The sequence below is a fragment of the Perca flavescens genome, chromosome 12 (genome assembly GCF_004354835.1).
Source record: "Perca flavescens isolate YP-PL-M2 chromosome 12, PFLA_1.0, whole genome shotgun sequence".
NCBI lineage: Eukaryota > Metazoa > Chordata > Actinopteri > Perciformes > Percidae > Perca > Perca flavescens.
This window is the reverse complement of record NC_041342.1, coordinates 20,450,174-20,470,453: the sequence shown is the minus strand read 5'-3', so window position 1 is coordinate 20,470,453 and position 20,280 is coordinate 20,450,174. Positions and strand designations below refer to the sequence as shown.

Sequence of the window (20,280 nt, the reverse complement as noted above, 5' to 3'; positions counted from 1 at the left end):
TAACATCCACACAAACAGATAAATACGCACATAACTACTCTTTGGCTCACATGTCAAATAAATACATGCTTACCTATGATTTAATATTTCTCTGACTAGCCTGGCGTAATAAAATCTGTTATTAATTCCCATTTTCATCCACATCTTAACATTTTGATCTGAACAATGCATCCACTCAGCAAAGACTCCAATATTCCACAGCAAACAGGCCTAAATGATGGAAGCCTTTCAAACCGAAGGCATGTGTTCCCCGTAGTCAAAAACCATTAATGCTACAGATAATTAAATTGAAGAGCTGAGCTCACATTGGCTGCTGCCATCTACTGAAGGGCAGCTTAGTTAAACATAATTAAAAGAGTGGAGATGGAGTGCATTATGCCCAATTAAAAGCCAATTGCACTTAATAACAACGTTATCTGGCCCTATTGACCAGCAGGGCTTCGCTCTAATTTCATCCTCAGTGAGTCCTTGGATAATTGACTTTTAGATATTCTAAAATGTGCTGTTTCATTATTCATTGCCACCAAAGCAAGTTTCTTCAACTTCAGCTCATTTGGCTTAAATAAGCCAATGCTGGGCTCTTTTGCTTTTCTTTCACTTGTTGCAGTTTGGATGAAAAGAGAGCTAAATAGAGCAAATTAGAGTGGGGTGGTAGTCACATAATGTACAGCTTTGTCTTAATCGTAGTATTACATCCTTATGGAGCAATTTAAAAGCAAACACTGTATACTGTTTAGTCAGTTTCCTGAAGTGAGCTTATCTATCAGTGTGTCAGTGACATGACTCAGCTATGTTGGTTACAGAGCAACATCTACCTAAAGTTAGCTTACATTAGTTAACCTTAGCTACTACAAGCTACTGGTTATACCACACTATGAAAGTAAGTTTTTTTTAAACGAGGAAAGGCACATTTTATTACTTTATCTTTCTCTCTTGTGTAATTTGCAAGAGTATGAATGTGTTACTTCTTCTCTCAAAAGTATCATGCCAGTAGTCTAATTTTAATACCAAAATGGCTGCTTATACTTTGTGCATGATTCAATGAAAAACGCTTTCTACAAATCAATGAACTACTACCATTAGAAATAAGATTAACGTGTGCTGAAGTGGAAAATAAAACTGCTGGTCATATATTGATAAAAGCCCTCAAATATCCCCCTTCTACACAGCCTTTATTCTGCATAGTCCATGTTTGTGTAGGCAGGGTGTACTGCTCGACTATTTGTAGCGTCACAGGTTTGATACCTGACAGCATCAAGACTGCCTGCCTGCTTCAGAGTTGGTACCTCTTTTCTTAAATCATCTAGGAAATGAATACTGTTGTGGGCCATATTTGCAAGAGAGAAATTAATTTATACTATACATTGATTAAAATATCTAATTGAATACAGGCTACCACGGCAGCTGGTCTCTTATATGGGCCCGGGACCACTGCAAGGAAGTGGTTTACTGCATGATAATGATGTAGTCTGAGTGGAAAACCAACAGCAGCATTCCCTCCCCTATTAACAGCACGGCAAAATGCCAAATGCAAAATGTTAGCAATGGTGATGGATTTTGAGCACTGTCTATGCTACGGAAAGTCCTTGAGGGGGAAAAAGCATTACTTTCCCAGGAGCAATGAAAAGTGATATTAGGAGCTGAGGCTGCATTAATAAATTATGCTCTGTTTTGATGTAATGTAAATGATGTAAAGGAGTGGTGAAATGTTGTCGGTTTAAGGGGTGTGGAAGAACTCATTCTGCTCCAGCTGGCTCTGACAGAGGAAAAGTGATGTGCATATCTACTAGGTTTCGTGATCTGGTTGCCATGTGTTCAGAGAAGGAGAGAAAGGGAATTAATGTGTGTGTGTGTGTGTGTGTGTGTGTGTGTGTGTGTGTGTGTGTGTGTGTGTGTGTGTGTGTGTGTGTGTGTGTGTGTCTGTGCGTGTGTGTGTGTGTGTGTGTAAAAGATGTCGACCTTACCTGTAGTCCGATGGGTCCTGGTAGACCGGGGAATCCTCTGGCTCCTTCGTCTCCTTTTTGGCCAAACATACCCTGCTGTCCTCTCGGTCCAGACTCACCATCACTGCCCTGTGTGAGGTCAAAGTTCATTAAATCTAAACATCTTTTCTGATCCTCATTAGCCGAAGCTTCGGCAAATACAAGTCCACGAACACAAGTGAAATTTCTCTTATGGGATTTCTCTGCCCTCTTAATCCTTTTCAAGGTGATGGAGTATGTCCAAGCTCACATGGTGGAGGGTGGGTCGATGCTCGTATTCAAACACAGATTAGGACAGACAGTTTACCCTAATGCTTTTTCTGAAGTCATTTTATGGCAATTTCTTCCACCCGTCAATTATCTACACCCACATACTGTATTCTTGCTCAGGGTCATGAGGGGGCTGGACCATTTCTCAGCATGCACCCTGGGCAGGTCAGGGGTCTATCTCAGGGCTAACACATAACCAGACATTTACACTCACAGGCCATTTAAAGTTTAGAATCTACCTGCAAATCTTGAAGGCTATTCAAGCATTTAGAGGAAAAATCAAATGCAAAACAAAAAAGGACAAGGGTGAGGCAACAGTTCTAGCCATGGGGCCACTGTGCTGCTGGGCTACATGGAAAAACAGCAGCCAGATTACAGTACCAAAGTGCCTCATCAGGGAATGCAGGATACAGTACAGTTTAGCCACAGGGTTATAATAAACAGTGTATGTGAAAGATGCTGACTTCATCTGTGAAGTCAAGAGGTGCAGGATAAAAAGGGGAGACTACAGGGAAGGAGCGAAGTGCTGACAAACTGGGAGTTTTTAGTTCAAACGCATGTCAGCACTTGAAAGTGCTTGTGGAGCTCTCGCTGAGCCCTGGGATATGTAGGCAGCCTCAGGTGCTGGTACTGAATGTAGAGCAGTTTAGAAAGCAAAATGTTAGGTGATTACAGGTAGCATGAGTACAGATTTGAACAGAAGAGTCGCAGACAAGGTGGACTCAAGTTTAAAGAGGCTGTAACCAAAACAAAGTCACAAATCTGACTGCTACAACAGCTCCTAAGGGAGATCGGAATCAGAAATGAGTGTGTCTGTGAAGTGTTTGAACTTAAATGCTACATAATTTGTCTTTCATTGTTACACGCACAACTTGCGCCACTATTTTTCATGACACATTGGAGTTCTTCGATTGATGGAATTAGATGGAACCGCAAAAATAACATTTAGGGAAGCATAGAACCGTTATCATGACCAAAATGCAAAGCTTGATTGGGGTAGCTTGCTTCTCATGATAAGTGAAATGATCCAACAACGGCAAAGTGTTTATGTGATCATGATCATGAAGCCTCATAATGGGTGGGAAAGCGTAAAAAATATATATTTTAATTACAGTTACATTATAATCATCATTAACATCAAATGATTTTCTTTTGTCTAAATGTGCAAAATAAAACAAAATATATTGTTTACGAGAGGACACAAACAATCCAAGGTATCACTGATCCGATGTCAGGCAGATCAAACTGCCACAAGGGGGCACTAGTCTGTTACTGTCCGTTGTTTCCCCTCCACTGTAATTAATGACTTTTCGTTTCCATTAATCAGACAATGTGTAAAGTTGTGCATGTGGTGTAAGTCGAGCTAAGAGAAGCTAAATATTTAAAATGTGCCATAAAAGTATATTCCCCAGACGTGACACATTATGTTCTGAAAAACTGTCTCAGTGTTTTCTGTATTACAGCTGTAAGAGAGCAGAAATCTGTGCATTCAACACGCACTGAAGTTCTAATTAGAAAAATTATTTCTTAGGGGCTTTAATCATCATAAATCAATGTATAACAACTTGTACTAAAATTGTGAATGCTTCATTTCTCAGGACTCTGTATTTATTTTTATATGGGTCTATCTAAAATTTGAAATGTGGCTGATAATTGAATTAGATATGATTAGTACCTGCGGGCATAACTGCTTAGGCCTGGAGGCATCACGCACATGCTGAGGCAGATGTCATTTATGACTCACCTGAAGTGCATCAAACTTATTATATGTTTAGATTGTGCCTGAAACAAATCTAAGTGGCTATTTAAGGATTTTTGTTCACCTCATGTTATGTTAGAAACAAACATTTCAAAAAATGTTCTGATAAAATATTTACTGCTAAATACAAAAACACAATTAATTTGTGGGAAAGGATGTTTACCACATCCTAATTAAGATCAATAGAGTTTCATTCCAACTGCTTGACCTTAGTTGTATCTTAAAGACAATACTGGTGAATGAGCTGTTGTAAACCTCGTTAAGCCTTAGCTGAAAAGAAAATTGGATCATTATTTTTCCATGAAAACACCAACATTGTTCCTGGATTGAGAGGTGGGGTGGAAAGTATAATTGAAATGTATAACAGCATTAAACTTGGAGTAATAGAAAGAGGGCAGATAATGGTGAAACTACACAGCACGAGTCGGGTCCCAGTTATGAAGGTATGAATACACATGAGCAGACTGACTCACCAACACAAACAACTGTTAAATAATTTGTTATTCAGCTTGTGTGCACTACCTGCTCGCGGCAATCCGTCTCACCAGGTCTATTCTAGCCCCCACAGAGCGCTGCAGATGCTGAATTTTTGCTAGAATGGTTGTTAAGGCCTGATAATTTACAGCAATGAGCTCTTAGTTGCCCTCAGGCCATTAGCTATTGTAGAAACAGGACTTTTTTTGTTGTGTTAATGAGATGGATGAGTAGAAGATGTTCTGCAGCATACAAGGCAGGCAGTATTCTCAGCTAAACCGGGTGCCATATAAGGTTTATACATGGAAAGGATTGGCGAGTTGGTGTGCCATTGTAATTTGTGAGACTCCAAATTCAAGAAATCCCAAATACAGAACTGCAATGTAATTGATGGCTGGGTGCTAAAAAACTTTCTAAAGGAAAAGCTGTTAACAACCATAATGACAAAAGTCTTTGTGGGGTACCCTGCTGATAGCAATAGTTGTGATTAAAATTAAATTTGTGTGTAAAAAAAAAGGATTGGGATTCTTAAATAAATGGGGACGGCAGCCAAAGGTTTTTGGACTGTGAGGCGAATGTGAATAAAGCAATACTGTTTGCATAATGTATCCCTGACCTGGCTAAAACAGTAATTAATGTCTGCCCATCTGGGAAATAAAAATAATGTCTTTTTTTTATGAATCAGGCTACCTTATTGTAACAGCGGTCTTCAACTATGCGCCATTAAGAGCCAAGTGTTCAGTTTTCCGATGTATCTAAACACTAACAGCTCATTTAACTGATTATTACACAATTAGCCAGGAATGGTAAAGTCTAAATAAAAACCTTCATAGAGTACACATTGCTCTCCGGAACATGATTGGAAATAATAGGGTCTTGTGTTGCAGAACCTGACATGATTCTGTCACTCTCATCTGGAGACGAGTTAAAAAGATTTGCCCACTGGCTTTTGGCGTTTCCAATTTCTGTTTTGCATCATCACTGTCTTTGTCTTCATGGGGCCTTGAATTTGAGTAAATATTTTAAACTTAATATGCTATTTCAATGTTCTGATCCAGAACCCACCATGGCAAGCAGGGGCTACCATTAGCTACAACATTTACATTTTTTTAAGTCATGTGAAATGTTGAAAACTGTGGAATTTTAAAAATTCAATACAAATTCAGTATCTGCCAAATAAAACTTGGAAACATTTTTGAAAAAGGAAAATGTTTATGAGTAAATATTGGTGTGCATGTGTTACCAAATGGTCATTTGTTTGCTCTCTCGTGTTTGAATCCTGAACATTAATAAAGTAAACTGAGAGTGTATAATAATATTTCACAGGGAAAAGTTGACATTAGATGGCCAGAGGAAGTGATACTCACAGCTGGACCGGGAGCTCCGACCACACCCTGAAGACCACTTGGGCCTGGTGGACCCTACAAACACACGGAGCAATGAGATATTGTTATTGGGATCCCCATTAATCATTGGAACCAACAATAAAATCACATCAAAACCAATAATTAATGTTTTAACTACAGTCCGACTATTGATATACACAATATAAACCTGTTTCCAGTTTCCATTTACCAGTTTCCATTTACACATGAGAAGAATGGAAGGTAATTAAACCAATTGCATGCTTAATCTGTTTATCCTCACACACAATGCCTACTTAAAGGAAAACACATAACAATATTTAATTTATTTGAATTGATGCTTGTGAAAAACAAAAGTCAATTGAAAAACACAAATGTTTTAGATGAGGACAAAGCCCACTGATAATAATTAAGAAGACATAGCAGCACTTTAGTTAATATTTTGCTGCAGACTGTTGAGGGCAAGTAACTGAGATTTGTCATTGCAAAGTGACCTGTGTTCTTTGATTTATTCAGCTCATATGAGAATTCAGCAAGTGAGATTGGTGTTCTTTGCTCAATTAGCATTGTTTATCATTCAAAACTCATTGCCTTACAAACAGATTTTTTTAGGAAAAGTAATAGGAGAGAGAAAATAAAAAGACTCACAAGTTCACCCTTGTCTCCTTTGCTTCCCTTCTGTCCAGGTCCGCCAACTTCTCCCTGCGGTACAATACAAACAGCAGAGCTCACATCTCTCTTATCCATCTTAAAAGGATCTGGCCTCCCATGTTTAGTCAAAGTCCAATATCTTAAAGTGTCACCTTTACCACGAGTGGGTAGTAAATATTTCTCAAGAGATTCTAATTTGATTGGCCCACAAAGACCTTGAGCGAGTGTTTGCAATTAATTGATTGGCTCCCTGTCTAAGCCCATTGGCACTATGATTGACAAAATGGTGCGATAGAAGACGTGACTAGGCTTGGAGAGGCACAATGGTTACAAATGTAAAAATCCAGATCTGTGGTTCAGTGATGTCGTTCAGAAAGGTTTCCAGAGTGTGCTTATTTTGTTTACTGAATGCAACATTCTGATATTATTTTCTGTCACTGTAGGCTTGAGGCTTAACTGTGAGAGTGACTGTTTACTATGTTGTTTATATGTGTGTATGTGTGTTTTCTATATGCACTGTAAATTAAGACATGCATTTTTGTATGACTTTGGAATACATGCTTATTGTGGAATAGTCATGTGGTGTCTTTACAACAGTAGACACAAGTATACAAATACCAAAGAAACAAAGTAAGAAGATATGCCAAGAAGTGCATCCTCACATTTTGAAGATACTAACATTTGTGGACATGAGTTGTATTATTTGCTGTTGAACAACATTGTTCCGATCTCATTAGGAAGGAGCTGTTTAAAGATGTTGAAATGTTTACATTAAGGATTACTACAGTGGTATTCCAGTGCATCACATCTTTACTCCACCTTGTCACCGTCCTCTCCAGGGGGACCCTGAGGACCAGCCGGACCAGGAAGACCAACAGGACCTTGAATGCCATCACGGCCAGCAGGGCCCATGGGACCTTTCTCTCCCTAAAAACATCACATTCATTAAGAAGTGTCACATTACCAGCAGTCAAATCAACATTATCTGCAGCATATGGTAGGTAACAAGTGAAGCGTTTGAGTGAGCGTTAGAAAGAAATACTCACAGGGCCGCCCTTCTCTCCAGCAGGGCCGGGTGGTCCTTGGGGTCCATTGCGTCCTGCTAGACCAATGGGACCTCCAGGGCCAGCAGCACCTCTCTCTCCAGGAGAACCCTGTCACCAAATAACAGAGACCCATCAGTCATTGCTGCATCATTTGGTAGCTAACTAAAGAAGTCAATTCCCTTCAGAAAAGGCACGTGGTGGCTGAAAGTCACAGAAAGTGTTGAAAGCATTAAAACTCTGACTTCATTAGAAAGGCTGCACTAAAAAAGGAAAGGTGTTTTTTTCCCAAGGTAACTTACACAGATAAGACCCACAGTGAGGTTACGTTTTGAGGTAGCTGAAAATTATTTTTCAATGTAATCAAGACCTGTGGAGAGTCTAAGTCCGTCGGGAAAAGTAGGTTCTGTTGTGTTTATTTATAGCCTCAGAGACCTGGATGCCAATTAGTAGAGAGTGCCATGCAGGCAAAATACTTCCTGAGTTTCATCTTCAAATCTCCATCACAGATGCTGCAAATATGGGCATTTGTTGTGCATTCAATGTATTCTATTTTCATTCTGTTTTATCTTATTTTTACTATTATCAAGTGTGTTTTGTTTTCCATTTTATTTTGCATTGATTGTGGCATTCTCTCCCTCATTCTATGTTATATAATTTCCTTATTGTAAAGCACTTTGTGCTGCATTTTTTTGTATGAAAGGTGCTATTATTATTATTATTGTTAATAATCAAGGACATTTTCAAAAAAATCCTTTTCCACAGATTATGGTCATTATATTGTGAAGTTTCCTTGATATATTTGAATGGATAAGCCTGAATGTTTGACTTCTTTCCCACATCAGCAGGTCTAAAATCACTGTCTAGGTGACCCAAATCCAAACCTGCCCACCGCATACACAATCACACACAGTTTGTTTGACTAACATAACTTCAAATTATTTCTTTCTGCTTCCCTCCCTCTCATTTCACCCATGTTTCTTATTTCACACATGTGATTCTCTGTCAAGAAATCAGAACTGCAACAGAAAAACTTTGTGTTTGTGACTCAACTTGTTGCATTCATCCTTTCTGTCCTTTTTTCTGTTCTTTTTTTCTGCGCAGTTTCTTAGCTTCTTGGTCCGTCTTTTTCAAACACACACACACAAAATTCTAAAAAGACTATGAAATAGCAACACACTGAACTCAGACTTTCCCACAGCACAACAGCAGCTCAATCTCTGGCAGGAAATCGATGGAGGAAAATATCAGATCTCTTGTGTGCATGGGCATTGCACACCAGCCTCTTTTTCAAGGAGTTTTTTTTCTTCTTCTTCCAAACACAGTTGTTTTTTTTATCCAATGGCTCACTTTCAAGCCAATTTAAGAAAAGTATCTCATTTCGTAGTGGAAATTGTTTTACTCATTCAGAAAAACACCCATCTTCTGCGCTTTCTTTATCTTTTCATCCATGCTCTGCATATCCGCTGTCATCTAATCTGGTGTTGCTCTGTTGCTGGTGAGCAGGGGCAATTATCGGGAGTCAGCATTTAACGCTTGAACAAAATGTCAGACAGTTCAAAGCTGCCTGTCAGTCAGCTTTCTGTACTGATTCACCACCGGAGCGCCTGAGGCTTTTCAACGCATATATCGCTAACTGAGGGGCTCAGAGACACAGGCAGGAAAAAAGTGACCCACTTATTTATGGGTTGCCCTGCCACTCCTGCTCCTTTTCACGGTCCTAAACTATGTGACAGCAACAGCACAGTATATGAATGCAGCTATAATATTTAAGAGGATGTCACTGACTGTGATTAATGCAGAGGATTCATTAACAACATAAGCACCTATAATCACAGAGAAAAACAACCTAACTGTATTACGTGTGATTGAGTGATTAAAAGTAGTGGTCATACAAAAATAAAAACAAGACACTACCCCCATCGTGTCACAACAGTTGCTATAGTAACTACTAAATGTGAGAGGAAAACATCTAAGACTAATCAAGTTACTGGGATGAAGCTACTGTAGTTGTTCAATTGGTAAAAAATAAGCAATGATTAGGTTGCTTCAAAGTGATGTTGTTGGGCACTCTCGTTAATTTCATTTCTAAGAATACCTCATAGCTGTTCAAAAACACTATATATATATATATATATATATATATATATATATATATATATATATATATATATATCAAGCATCATATTGTTTTATCAAACCAGAGCATACACATTCATAGCCCTTCTATTTTAAACTGCTAAAACTGAAACCCCTGTGCAACATGAACATTAACACAATAAACATCAGTCATTGTCATGTATATCAATTTTGAACGACATCTTTTTTAAACTATTGTTGGATTGATTTCAATCATACCTCCCTGCCCTGCTCTACCACCCTCTACACTGCAGTTTACATTACAGGCAATGCTAATGAATGGAGAGCCGAACTGCGCACAGCATGTGCAACTCCATTCTCCAGCAACACAAGTCACTTTTCACTGTAATCTCTGTGGCAGGGAAGATGAGGTAACCATAGTAACGGGCTACTTACGATGGGGCCGGGGGGACCCTGAGGCCCTTCTCCTCCCTTTAAGCCAGCTGGACCCTGAAAGCAGAGGACAGGAGAGGGTTAGATCTTGTTCACTGTGGGCTGTCGCTCAATGCCATTCAAAGAGCAGTAATCACAGCTGTCAAATGGGCCTTTGAATGCTACCGTGTGTGTGTGCATGTGTGCATGCGTGTAAAGATATGTGTATACCTGTTTATGTGTGTGTGGAGGGCTTAGATCCAGAAAGGCATACAGTAGCTAGCAATCTGTGATCTATACAGTATTAAAAGGGGAGGAAACCTTTTAAGTAGTTGTAGTGTTTAGTAATCATAGTAGTATCTCTTTTTGTATATTAGTGATGATGTTATCATTACCAAAAGATGATTGATGGTTGACAAATGTTTCTTGCTTTGACTCCAAAGGAAAGTTTTCTAAACTGTACTTAAAGTATTCCTTCCAGATGTATGAACATGAAAGCAAAGGGCAATGTGCTTTCTTTGAATTTATGCTCACAATCCCGATGTTATTAGCTCCCAATTTACTGAGGAAGCAAGTAATAAAGTGGTCAGTTTACCCAAAATACAAAAGAGAATATTTTCTCACTTCTTAGCCTTGGATATATAGAAAAGAAAAACATTTAAAATATTGTAAAGCACATATTTCCTTAGAATTACTTTATTATGTTGTTATATTTTTTAAAAGAGGTGAGGTGTGTGTATTATTCAGAGTAAACAGAGGACCATTTATGGAGAGAAAGGTTAAGCACCACAAACAATTGTATTGGGTTAGTGGCAGAGATCTCAGAGACAGACGTCTTAAAACCTGAGCACATAAAACCAAAACTCTATGGGGTGAATTAACCCTTTAAGCAGCCGCAGTGCATTTTCTTAATGAACTCAGTAGTTTAGTCAATAGATTTGTTTAAAATTCCCAAACTGAGAAAATAAATAATATAAAAACAATAATAATTTTATGACACTGAAATACCAATATTTCAAAACATTTACTGCAGTTCAACTCCACCAGAGAAAAATGGGCTATTACTTAAAGGTGTTTTTTCAAAAAAAAAAAAAAAAAAAAAACATTCTGGGATTGCTTCCACACCACTCTCATGGACCGTTCCCCAACTTATCAAATACTGACGCTTTGTCACAGCCCTCGGTCTCTGATACTGACGCACAAGGCCGGACCGGCTCTCAAAACAAAGAACTGAGAAGCTCAGATAACACACACAGAGGAAGTGTGACTTCATTCTCTGCTCAGGACGCCATTGCTCCACTCTATCTTAAAGGTCCCATGACATGCTGCTTTTTGGATGCTTTTATATAGACCTTAGTGGTCCCCTAATACTGTATCTGAAGTCTCTTTCCCAACATTCAGCATTGGTGCAGAATTACAGCCAATAGAGCCAGTCCCACAATGAGGTTTCCTTAGTATGTGCCATTTCTGTGTCCGTAGCTTTAAATGCTATTGAGGAGGAGAGGGGGGGGGGGGCAAGGTGGAGGGTGGGGTGTGGCCTTGACCAACTGCCACTTTGCTTGTTTGCAAGCCATGATGTCTCTCTCTTTCTGATGGGTGGGCCAAATTCTCTGGGCGGTCAAAGCAGAGAAAGGGGAGGTAACCTTGTTCATTATGACCTCATAAGGAGCAAGATTCCAGATCGGCCCATCTGAGCTTTTATTTTCTCAAAGGCAGAACAGGATACCCAGGGCTCGGTTTACACCTATTGCCATTTCTAGCCACTGGGGGACCATAGGCAGGCTGTGGGAACTCATATTAATGTTAAAAAACCTCAGAAAGTGAAATTTTCATGACATGGAACCTTTAAATATGAAATATTAGTTTACTGCTATATTGATGTTGTGAATATCGAGTACAGCCACTTTAATACAATAGAAGCGCAGACCTCTGACATGGCCATTCCCTATCCTGCAATGTTAACAAAAGTGAAAAAATAATTTAGTATTTACAGTATATTATCAATGCAAAATAACTCATTAAATGAGCTTCCAAGGAAATAAAAAAGAGAAAGGATGACAAGGTTCTGAAGTCAGCAGTGGGCCACGAGTTCAAGTATAGTCCATCTATCTGGACCCCTGTCATCTCCTGGAGATTCCAGCCCTTGGATGGAAATGCTTGTGTTGCTGAAAAAATAGCACCAAGGAGGCTGAGATTGCATATTGAAAACACAGTTCACCGTGGGCAGTAAAGACTTTCATTATAATATCTAATTTACAGGATCTAACAGAGTCAGGGGGTGCAGACGCTGCCAAGCAAGCTCGCCGTGTCCCCGGGTTCCACATTTTCACCATGGTGCATTAGAAGGGAGGAAGGATCTTTCTTTGCCAGACACACAAAAAGTTATTTATTGGCTTGTATATTGCTACTGTGCCTTTCCTCAAGAGTGAGAGATGGAATGGTGTGTGTGTGTGTGTGTGTGTGTGTGTGTGTGTGTGTGTGTGTGTGTGTGTGTGTGTGTGTGTGTGTGTGTGTGTGTGTGTGTGTGTGCGTGTGTGCATGAATCTATTTTTTTCTCTTTTGGATAGGTATAAACTTGTGTGTGTACTTGCTCAGTGTCTGTGTTTGTACCTGCGCTCTCTCAGCAAACTTGGATGAACTTTTTCATGTTCTTGCTCATACAACAGGTGTTCATATTTATGTATGTTTGTTTGCGTGTAATTGGATGGGATCACTTTAGGAGAGAATGGAGGCTCTATTTGATTGTGTAGAGAGAGAGTGTATATGTGTGTGTGCGTGTGTGTGTGTGAGTGTGTGTGCTGCTCTTATGAAGAGAAAGCCATCCCTCTGCACACATGGGACAAACATAAAGGTGGTAATAAGTCTGGGCTGTGCTGTCGTGTGCTCTCATAATGGTCAGCCTTGAAATGAGCCTCAGCCTCATTCCCCCAAGCTGATCCTCAGTCAGCCTCTAACAGCCATTCCCTCTCACCTTGAACTTTTTCTCACTCACACCCACTTCTTTTGAGAATTAAATTTGGGGTAACTCAGTAGGCTATATGGTTATGTGATGTACTCACAAAGTCATGGGTTTGAATCAGAATCAGACGGGAACAAAACAGGAATTGCTTAAAGAAAATTATCTGAAACTAGTGCAGACCTAAACATGGAATTAAATGCCTCTAAATGGACAGACTGCAGCTGATAACAAATATGTTACTGGTTAAAATGCTGCTGAGATTAATGATCATAACATTTGTCAATATTGTATCTGGCTCAGTCATCTATAACGTCTATGTGAGCCAGTTCTGCACCTTTCAGTCAGGTCCACTGCCAAGCCTGACATTTGGTTTAACAGCAGGTGTTAGACCTGGTAATTAGGGTTTGGCGCTAGATTTAACCAGGTGTGTGATCAGAATGTGGGATGACACAATGTTGTTGTTGACACGTGTATGTTTGCACAAGTGTGTTAAATGTGTGTGTCTGTTTGTTACCATGGCCCCTGGAAGACCTCTTGCACCCTGGAAGCCCCGTAGGCCGGCAGGTCCTGCCTTGCCACCAGGACCCTGAGAACCTGGATCACCCTATAGAGGGAGAACAAAATAGCATATATATATATATATATATATACCTTTAGGTAATCATTTAGCACAATTGCCTTAGGAAAAAACAATGAGCAGAGCTGAATCTGTGAGAATGGCATCAGAGAATAACAACTGAAGTGATTGATCTGTTTGATAAAAGCTAAAATGATCCGTTATTACGCGGGAACAACAATAACATTGAGAAGTAAAGTAAAAAAAAGAGATGTGCCAATTTTTAATAAACAAAGGAATTTGTAATATTTTGAATCCATTCATTTTTAACAATAAGAGTGCACTTTTGTTACAGTGGAAATAAACGCTATAAAATCAACAAAAACAAGTTGCTATTCTGATGTGACTTGTTAAAAGAACAATGACAAAGATGACATCTCAATAAACACAACTACACTGTTCTACATCAATAAAGAACCTTGTATGACTTCAGATATTTTTGCAGTTGGATCTTCAACTACAAGACAATTTGTGCCAATTTGGCCAGAACTTCATTTGTCATTCTCTTTATTACACTGTGTTTTCCCCATACTTATATAACTATACTATACTAAACATAAATTATATTAGAATAACTCATTTAACTACATTAAAATGCAATGGGTAGTTCAAGTATAGGAATAAAGAGGAAAACATAACTACATAACAAATAACCTCCAAGAATAAAAAACAAAGAAGCCAGGAATTAATTTCCACTGGGGTCCTCTAACAAATAAGACGAGGAAAAAAACATTGTGAGCAAAAACACTTGGCATCATACAAGTATAATGCACTTACTACGTAGTACGCACTTTGCTTTTGTAGCATACAAAATACATGCTCATTTACCTTTCCACCCTCTTTTCCAGCAGCTCCAGGTAGACCTTGCTCACCAGGTGGACCAGGCGAACCTGGGTGTCCTCGCTCTCCGCTGGGTCCTGTCTCTCCAGTTGGGCCCTGTCGCGGACAGCAGAGATATGTATTTGATAGTAGCAAACAAATCATGCTTTTTTGTGTGTAAATCTTTTTTACACACAATAAATGGAAGTCTTAATGAGATGTAACAATTTATTTTCAGCCCAAGTTTCATTATTTTCAAGAGAAAAGATCTCACTGAAGGCATTCAAAATTATTTTTAATGCATTTTGTTTATATTCTCTGCATATGGGTATTCTTTTTCAGCATTCAGCTATTGTTAGAGCTACATATTTTCAAAGATTTCAATCTCTCATAATTATCCCATAACAAGACAAAGAATAAGTCAGGGGGAGGAATCTAACTGTAGCGGTGTTTATATCTACCTGTGGTCCAACCACCCCTCCAGGTCCTGGAGGTCCTGTCTTTCCTTGGAAGCCCTGAAGGGGAAAGCAGAGATAATGTAGACTGTACACATGCAGGGTTATATAGTATGTACTGTCTACGTTGTGCTGCACAGTATGTAAAGGGTCTGAGCCACACAGACAAGTGTGAGCTATGTGTCAGCGTCAGTGTACAGCAGTGTTGTAGTTAGGGCTGGACCCGAATATTTGAATATTCGAATATTCGTTCGGTGGGTTGGTATTCGATTTTAAAATTCGACATTCAAATATTCTTTTTTTTTATTTTTTATTTTGGTTTATTTATTTTCTGCATTTATCTCTTGTTCACACTCCAGTCCAGTTGGTGGCGGTAATGCACATTTAAGTTGGTTTGCCAACGGCCAATAAACTACAAAGAAGAAGAAGATACTGTCGGTACACGACAGAGAATGTCTAATAAGGGGAGAACTTCCACTCTCGGGAAAATTCTGGGTTGGTACAATGGGGCTAATAGGGAGTGAGATAGGGAGTGAACAGGCTCTCCATAGACAGGCTCTGGTACACGATGACGCCGCGCCCACTTCGAGCATTTAGCAAGCTGGGCAGAGAAGCTAGCGGAGATAACAAGTGCGGAAATGGAAAACTGTTTCGCGTTTTTCCGTTGTGATTCGGCCAGAAACTTCAACATTGTGAGGCGAAGAGATCGTTTTGGAATATAAAGCTTGGATATTACATTTCCTTGGACTCTTGGGGATTTATGAAAATCAAGTTTTGGTCCACTTTGTACCACTTTGTTGCTGAAAGGACAACGACAACAGGTATGCATGCACTCTCGGCTGCGCAGATTACGGCTAAATTGTTTTATTTTCTTTTACTTTGTAACAGTTGTGTACATGGCTTTATATTTTAAAGATTTAATGCTTTAAAGTTATAAAAACGCTCATGAGTGGAAGTTTTATCGAGGTTACAGCGACGCCCCAGTCACAAAGTGTCCCGTTGAGGAGACGGTGATCCTTGAGAGGTTAAAAGTTTATTAATTCTGAACGCGTCTGGCCTGTCTATCTATATTGCACCAAATACGACACTGCTGCACTCCCTTGTGAAGTCGTTTGGATGAAAGGTTCTCAAAATAATCAAAATGCAAACAAATAGACAGACACATAGAGATTCCTGCCTTTATTAGAGATAATAATATGTTCCGAAGCTTCGAATATTCGATGCTCATTACTACCGGAGCTTCGAAGCTCAAAAAATGGTATTCGGACCAGCCCTAGTTGTAGTACTCAAGACTTGGCTGTCTGGGAGATGTCAGCCAAATCGTTGGTAATAACATTTTATGTATTACATTTTATTCATTATATGTTTTTTAAAGAGTTTATTTGCAAAACAACATCTAAAAGAAAACACACATCCGTGTGTAAATTCAGGGTTCTTGCAGGTTTTACCAAGTCAAATTTAAGACTTTTTAAGACCTTTTTAAGACCATTATGAATGAAATTGAAGACCTATATCACAATACCAAACAAACAAACAAAACGTCAGATGTCAGAGTCCTGAAACATCGTCTGTACTGCCAAACTTGCACTTCCCTATTGCTGAAGAATAAAATCTATTTTATGTCTGTGGTACAATCCGAAAGACACTTGCGCCATAACATGAAAGCTGATTGGCTGCAATATAAATTGTATGTTGGTCTTTTTTTTTTTTCACAATACAGCAAATTATATTTGGACTAGCGAAAGAAAGAACTACAACACCACAGAATCAAAAACAAAACCATTGTAAAGCGCTGCGTGAGCATTAGCGGTAGAGCTGCACAGACATAGGAAAACAAAGACATGTTTAAGATTATTTACGACCGAGAACACAATACTTTTAAAAATAAATTCTAATGAATTCACGACTTTTTAAGGCCATTTTGATTTTGAAATTTTAGCCTTTTTAAGACCCCGTGGAAACCCTGAAACTCTGCAATGTAACGCTAACCGACACAGCTGGGACCACCTTCAATTTTAACTGCACTTAGTAAGGAAGCATAAGGTAAGCTAAATGTAAGTGCCGTTAGCGACCAAAACTCTCCAGAAATCCCTTCACCCCTCACCCAAAGGGATTAAGCGAATATTAGCTATAAATATTTGCTAGTTGTGTTTGTGTATATACTGTATGTTTGTTGTTTGGTCTGGTCTTGGTCTTGTCTCGGTTTAGGTGGTCTTGACTACAACACTGGTGTACGGCCATGTACCATGTACTTTGTCAGTGTACGGCAAAAATGTGTGTACACTTTTTGTTGGTCACTAATACAAATATTCTTAAGTTATTATTAAGCATAGTAACATTTTTAGCTATGTTGTATGTACACTGCAAAAATAAATGTATCTTTACAACTCATTTGGTCTCATATTCAACCTGTGAGAATGACTTTTTAGAGCAAGAAAAATCATTTCACATCCATTTAACTGTTTCCCTTCTATTACCGGTGCTTTACTTTCACCCTGACACAATTTGTATGCTATCTCAGTAATCATCTTCCTTGCTTTATTTTTTTGGACAACCTATCTGCGAGAGTGAAAGACCAAGTGGGGAGTGAGTGGGAGCTGATGCATGATGTTCAGGGTCAAATGGCACAACACATTGCATTTTAAACTACATACTCACCGTCTCTCCTCTCTGTCCAGGATGACCAGGCAGCCCATCTTTTCCTGGGGGGCCCTGGGGGTGAACAGGTAGACAGTTCATAAAAACTAAGACATCAGGGCGTAAGTGGGTATTAATATTTGAAAAGCTAATATGAAAAGTGTCAACATGGACTTGTTGTTGCTAACTCACAGACAGTTTGACAGCAACTACTTACATTGGGTCCTTTAGGTCCGGGGAAACCGACGGGTCCCTGTGGTCCTTGAGGTCCCTTAAATGAAAATAAAATGAATAGAGCGAGTAGAGAGAAGAATGGATTAGACACACAACACAACTTTAAATGGTTATTGGTATTGAATTACGTTTTAGTTGCCAAATCCAGCTTTCTTACCATGATTACTGGTAAATAATTAATTTACTGTATAGTCTTTATTAAAAACAGATCTGATACTAACCCTCTCTCCTGGCGGGCCCCCTGGTCCATCATTGCCTGAGGTGCCCTGAGGAGAAAGGCACAGAGAATCGTTGTCAAAGTATGAAGTGTGAATAAAATGTATGCAACGCATTGACACTGAGGTTATATAGCAAGCCTTTACATTTCTACCTGAGTTGGTACTCAAGAATTTCAACATCATGTGAGCAAATTAATCCATTTATTGCCATTGATATTTTTTTTTTACATAGATAAATGTTACATTCAGACTGCTGAATTTGCTCTGGGTACTTTATTCTTCCTGTATACAGTGTTAAGCATGTAGACACCATAAAATATTCTAAAATAGTCCTGGCTCTCACCTTTGCACCTGGCGCTCCTGTTGGTCCTCTAGCACCACGCCCACCACGTGGACCCTACATACATAGCATTTAAAACAATACAGTAATTGTAAGGAAAAGAATTTTTTTTTATTTTGTTCAATATTAGAAAACACATCAATAAAAAACAAAACATAGAAAGTAATTAAGTATTTAGGCCAGGTCACCGATGGCTTCCCTGCCCATCTTTACAATTCCCCACCCAGTTCATATCCCCCTCAAAAGACAAGAAATAAAAGCCCATACACATCTACATAAAGAGAGAGATTTTCATTTGAAAACAATAAATAATTGATGTGGAGGGCTTGAGCTGATTTGGCAGATGAATTGCCTACCGTTGGGCCACGTTGACCTCTAGGGCCTGCTTTGCCAGCGATTCCCTGAGAAATAAAAATAAAAGCTTTGATTTAGGACAAAATCATTCCTAGTACGATCAGAGAATATACGTGTTTTCTTATCTCTTTTTAGAAGTTTAAGCTAAAGCAACTACTGTACAGATATACCTTAAACATCAGACAAACACAAATGCTGAGGGGGTTTGAGTGAGAGTTGAAATAGAACCATCTAAGCATCTTTGGACAAAAACAAATAATCAAATTGCTGCGGCAAGTGGTTACCCACAGGCACTTGACAGCTTGAACTACCTGTCAGTTCTAGCATGCCGGGGCCATGGGTGTCTGCCTCTCAATGTCTGTCTGAGAGCAGAGACGAGCTTGTCTCTTCTATAATAACCTTGTCTCATCCCTTCATCTGTAACGCTTTTTAACTGGACCACTCTACGGTTACAAAGCTAAATCCAGTATTAACAAATGTATATGCTAACACAGTTGATTCTTAAACTATTATTCAATACTCTACATCTTGTATTGTCTATCTCTGTCCTGGAAAAGGGATCCTGTCTCTCTTGCTCTTTTTTACATGTTAAAGGTTTTTTTGGGGAGTTTCTACTTCTGTCTAAAGATAGAGGGTGTTGTATGCTGTATAGAGATTGTAAAGTCCCTTGAGGCAAATTTGGGATTAGTGGAATTGGGCTATATACTGTATATAAAATTTACTTGACGTTAACTGTGTATAATCACAGTACAATAATGTACATGCAGTCCAAGTTATTTTTCAGTTCAGACGAATGACACTGAGTAGATTTAAAGTTGAAACATAATGATATATTTTGCCTTTCTCATTCAAACACGAACCAGCAACATCACAGTTAAATTTACATTATGTTCTTCTACTTGGACTGCTGGCCTTAGTGGCCTTGCGGTCTAAAAGACACATTGACCATCCTCTGTTTCAGTATTCCACACTATCCACTCTTAATCCATCTCCTACACAGGAAACCCCACAGTGACCAATAGTATGTGTCTGTAATAGGAGAGAATAAGGCATTTTGTGGCTCACCCTTGCTCCCTTCTCGCCATTCGCCCCGGGAAATCCAGGGAAGCCATTGGAGCCCTGCAAGACAAGTACAGAAAAAGAAAGAAAGAAGAGACAGAGAGAGGAAATACATTAGATAGTTGGAGGGTATAAAATAAGAGATATCTACCATAGTCTATGTCCAGTAACAATGTGACAGAGGCTGCGCTTTACTGACCACGGCTAATTAATAGAGAAACTGTGAAGCCCTAACATAAGTACTGCCATGCAAGCCAGCATATTCTTATCATATGGCCACATTTCATAGGTTGTGAATCCCCACAGATAAATGAGGACCTTCTTCTAATACTTAAGAGGAGCCAAATGGGAAAGTCTCCTCCTCGCCACTTAGAGACTTTCTGACACACAGACAGACAGAGGTGCTGTTAGGTCGCACGAATAGGAAGCAGAATAGGAAGATAAAAAAGGGTGTGGGAGCAAATAAAGACAAAGGAAGGGGAAACAGCAGATCCCCCTTGATACCCATCAGCAATTTAGTTATTGGACTTTCACA

General features: G+C 39.2%; 1 protein-coding gene across 2 annotated transcripts in view; it reads right to left on the bottom strand.

Moving 5' to 3' along the window:
- Positions 1 to 20,280, bottom strand: part of col11a1b (collagen, type XI, alpha 1b) — an 89,941-nt gene that overhangs the window by 19,636 nt on the left and 50,025 nt on the right. For both annotated transcript variants that reach the window (XM_028592957.1, XM_028592959.1), the window contains exons 31-45: positions 19,752 to 19,805; positions 18,689 to 18,733; positions 18,336 to 18,389; positions 17,996 to 18,040; positions 17,758 to 17,811; positions 17,562 to 17,615; positions 14,910 to 14,963; positions 14,458 to 14,565; positions 13,528 to 13,617; positions 10,079 to 10,132; positions 7,547 to 7,654; positions 7,320 to 7,427; positions 6,498 to 6,551; positions 5,853 to 5,906; positions 1,965 to 2,072 (exon numbers count right to left, since the gene is read on the bottom strand). In XM_028592957.1, the coding sequence (XP_028448758.1) occupies positions 1,965 to 2,072; positions 5,853 to 5,906; positions 6,498 to 6,551; positions 7,320 to 7,427; positions 7,547 to 7,654; positions 10,079 to 10,132; positions 13,528 to 13,617; positions 14,458 to 14,565; positions 14,910 to 14,963; positions 17,562 to 17,615; positions 17,758 to 17,811; positions 17,996 to 18,040; positions 18,336 to 18,389; positions 18,689 to 18,733; positions 19,752 to 19,805 (1,044 nt within the window). The remainder of the gene's footprint in view (positions 1 to 1,964; positions 2,073 to 5,852; positions 5,907 to 6,497; positions 6,552 to 7,319; positions 7,428 to 7,546; positions 7,655 to 10,078; positions 10,133 to 13,527; positions 13,618 to 14,457; positions 14,566 to 14,909; positions 14,964 to 17,561; positions 17,616 to 17,757; positions 17,812 to 17,995; positions 18,041 to 18,335; positions 18,390 to 18,688; positions 18,734 to 19,751; positions 19,806 to 20,280) is intronic.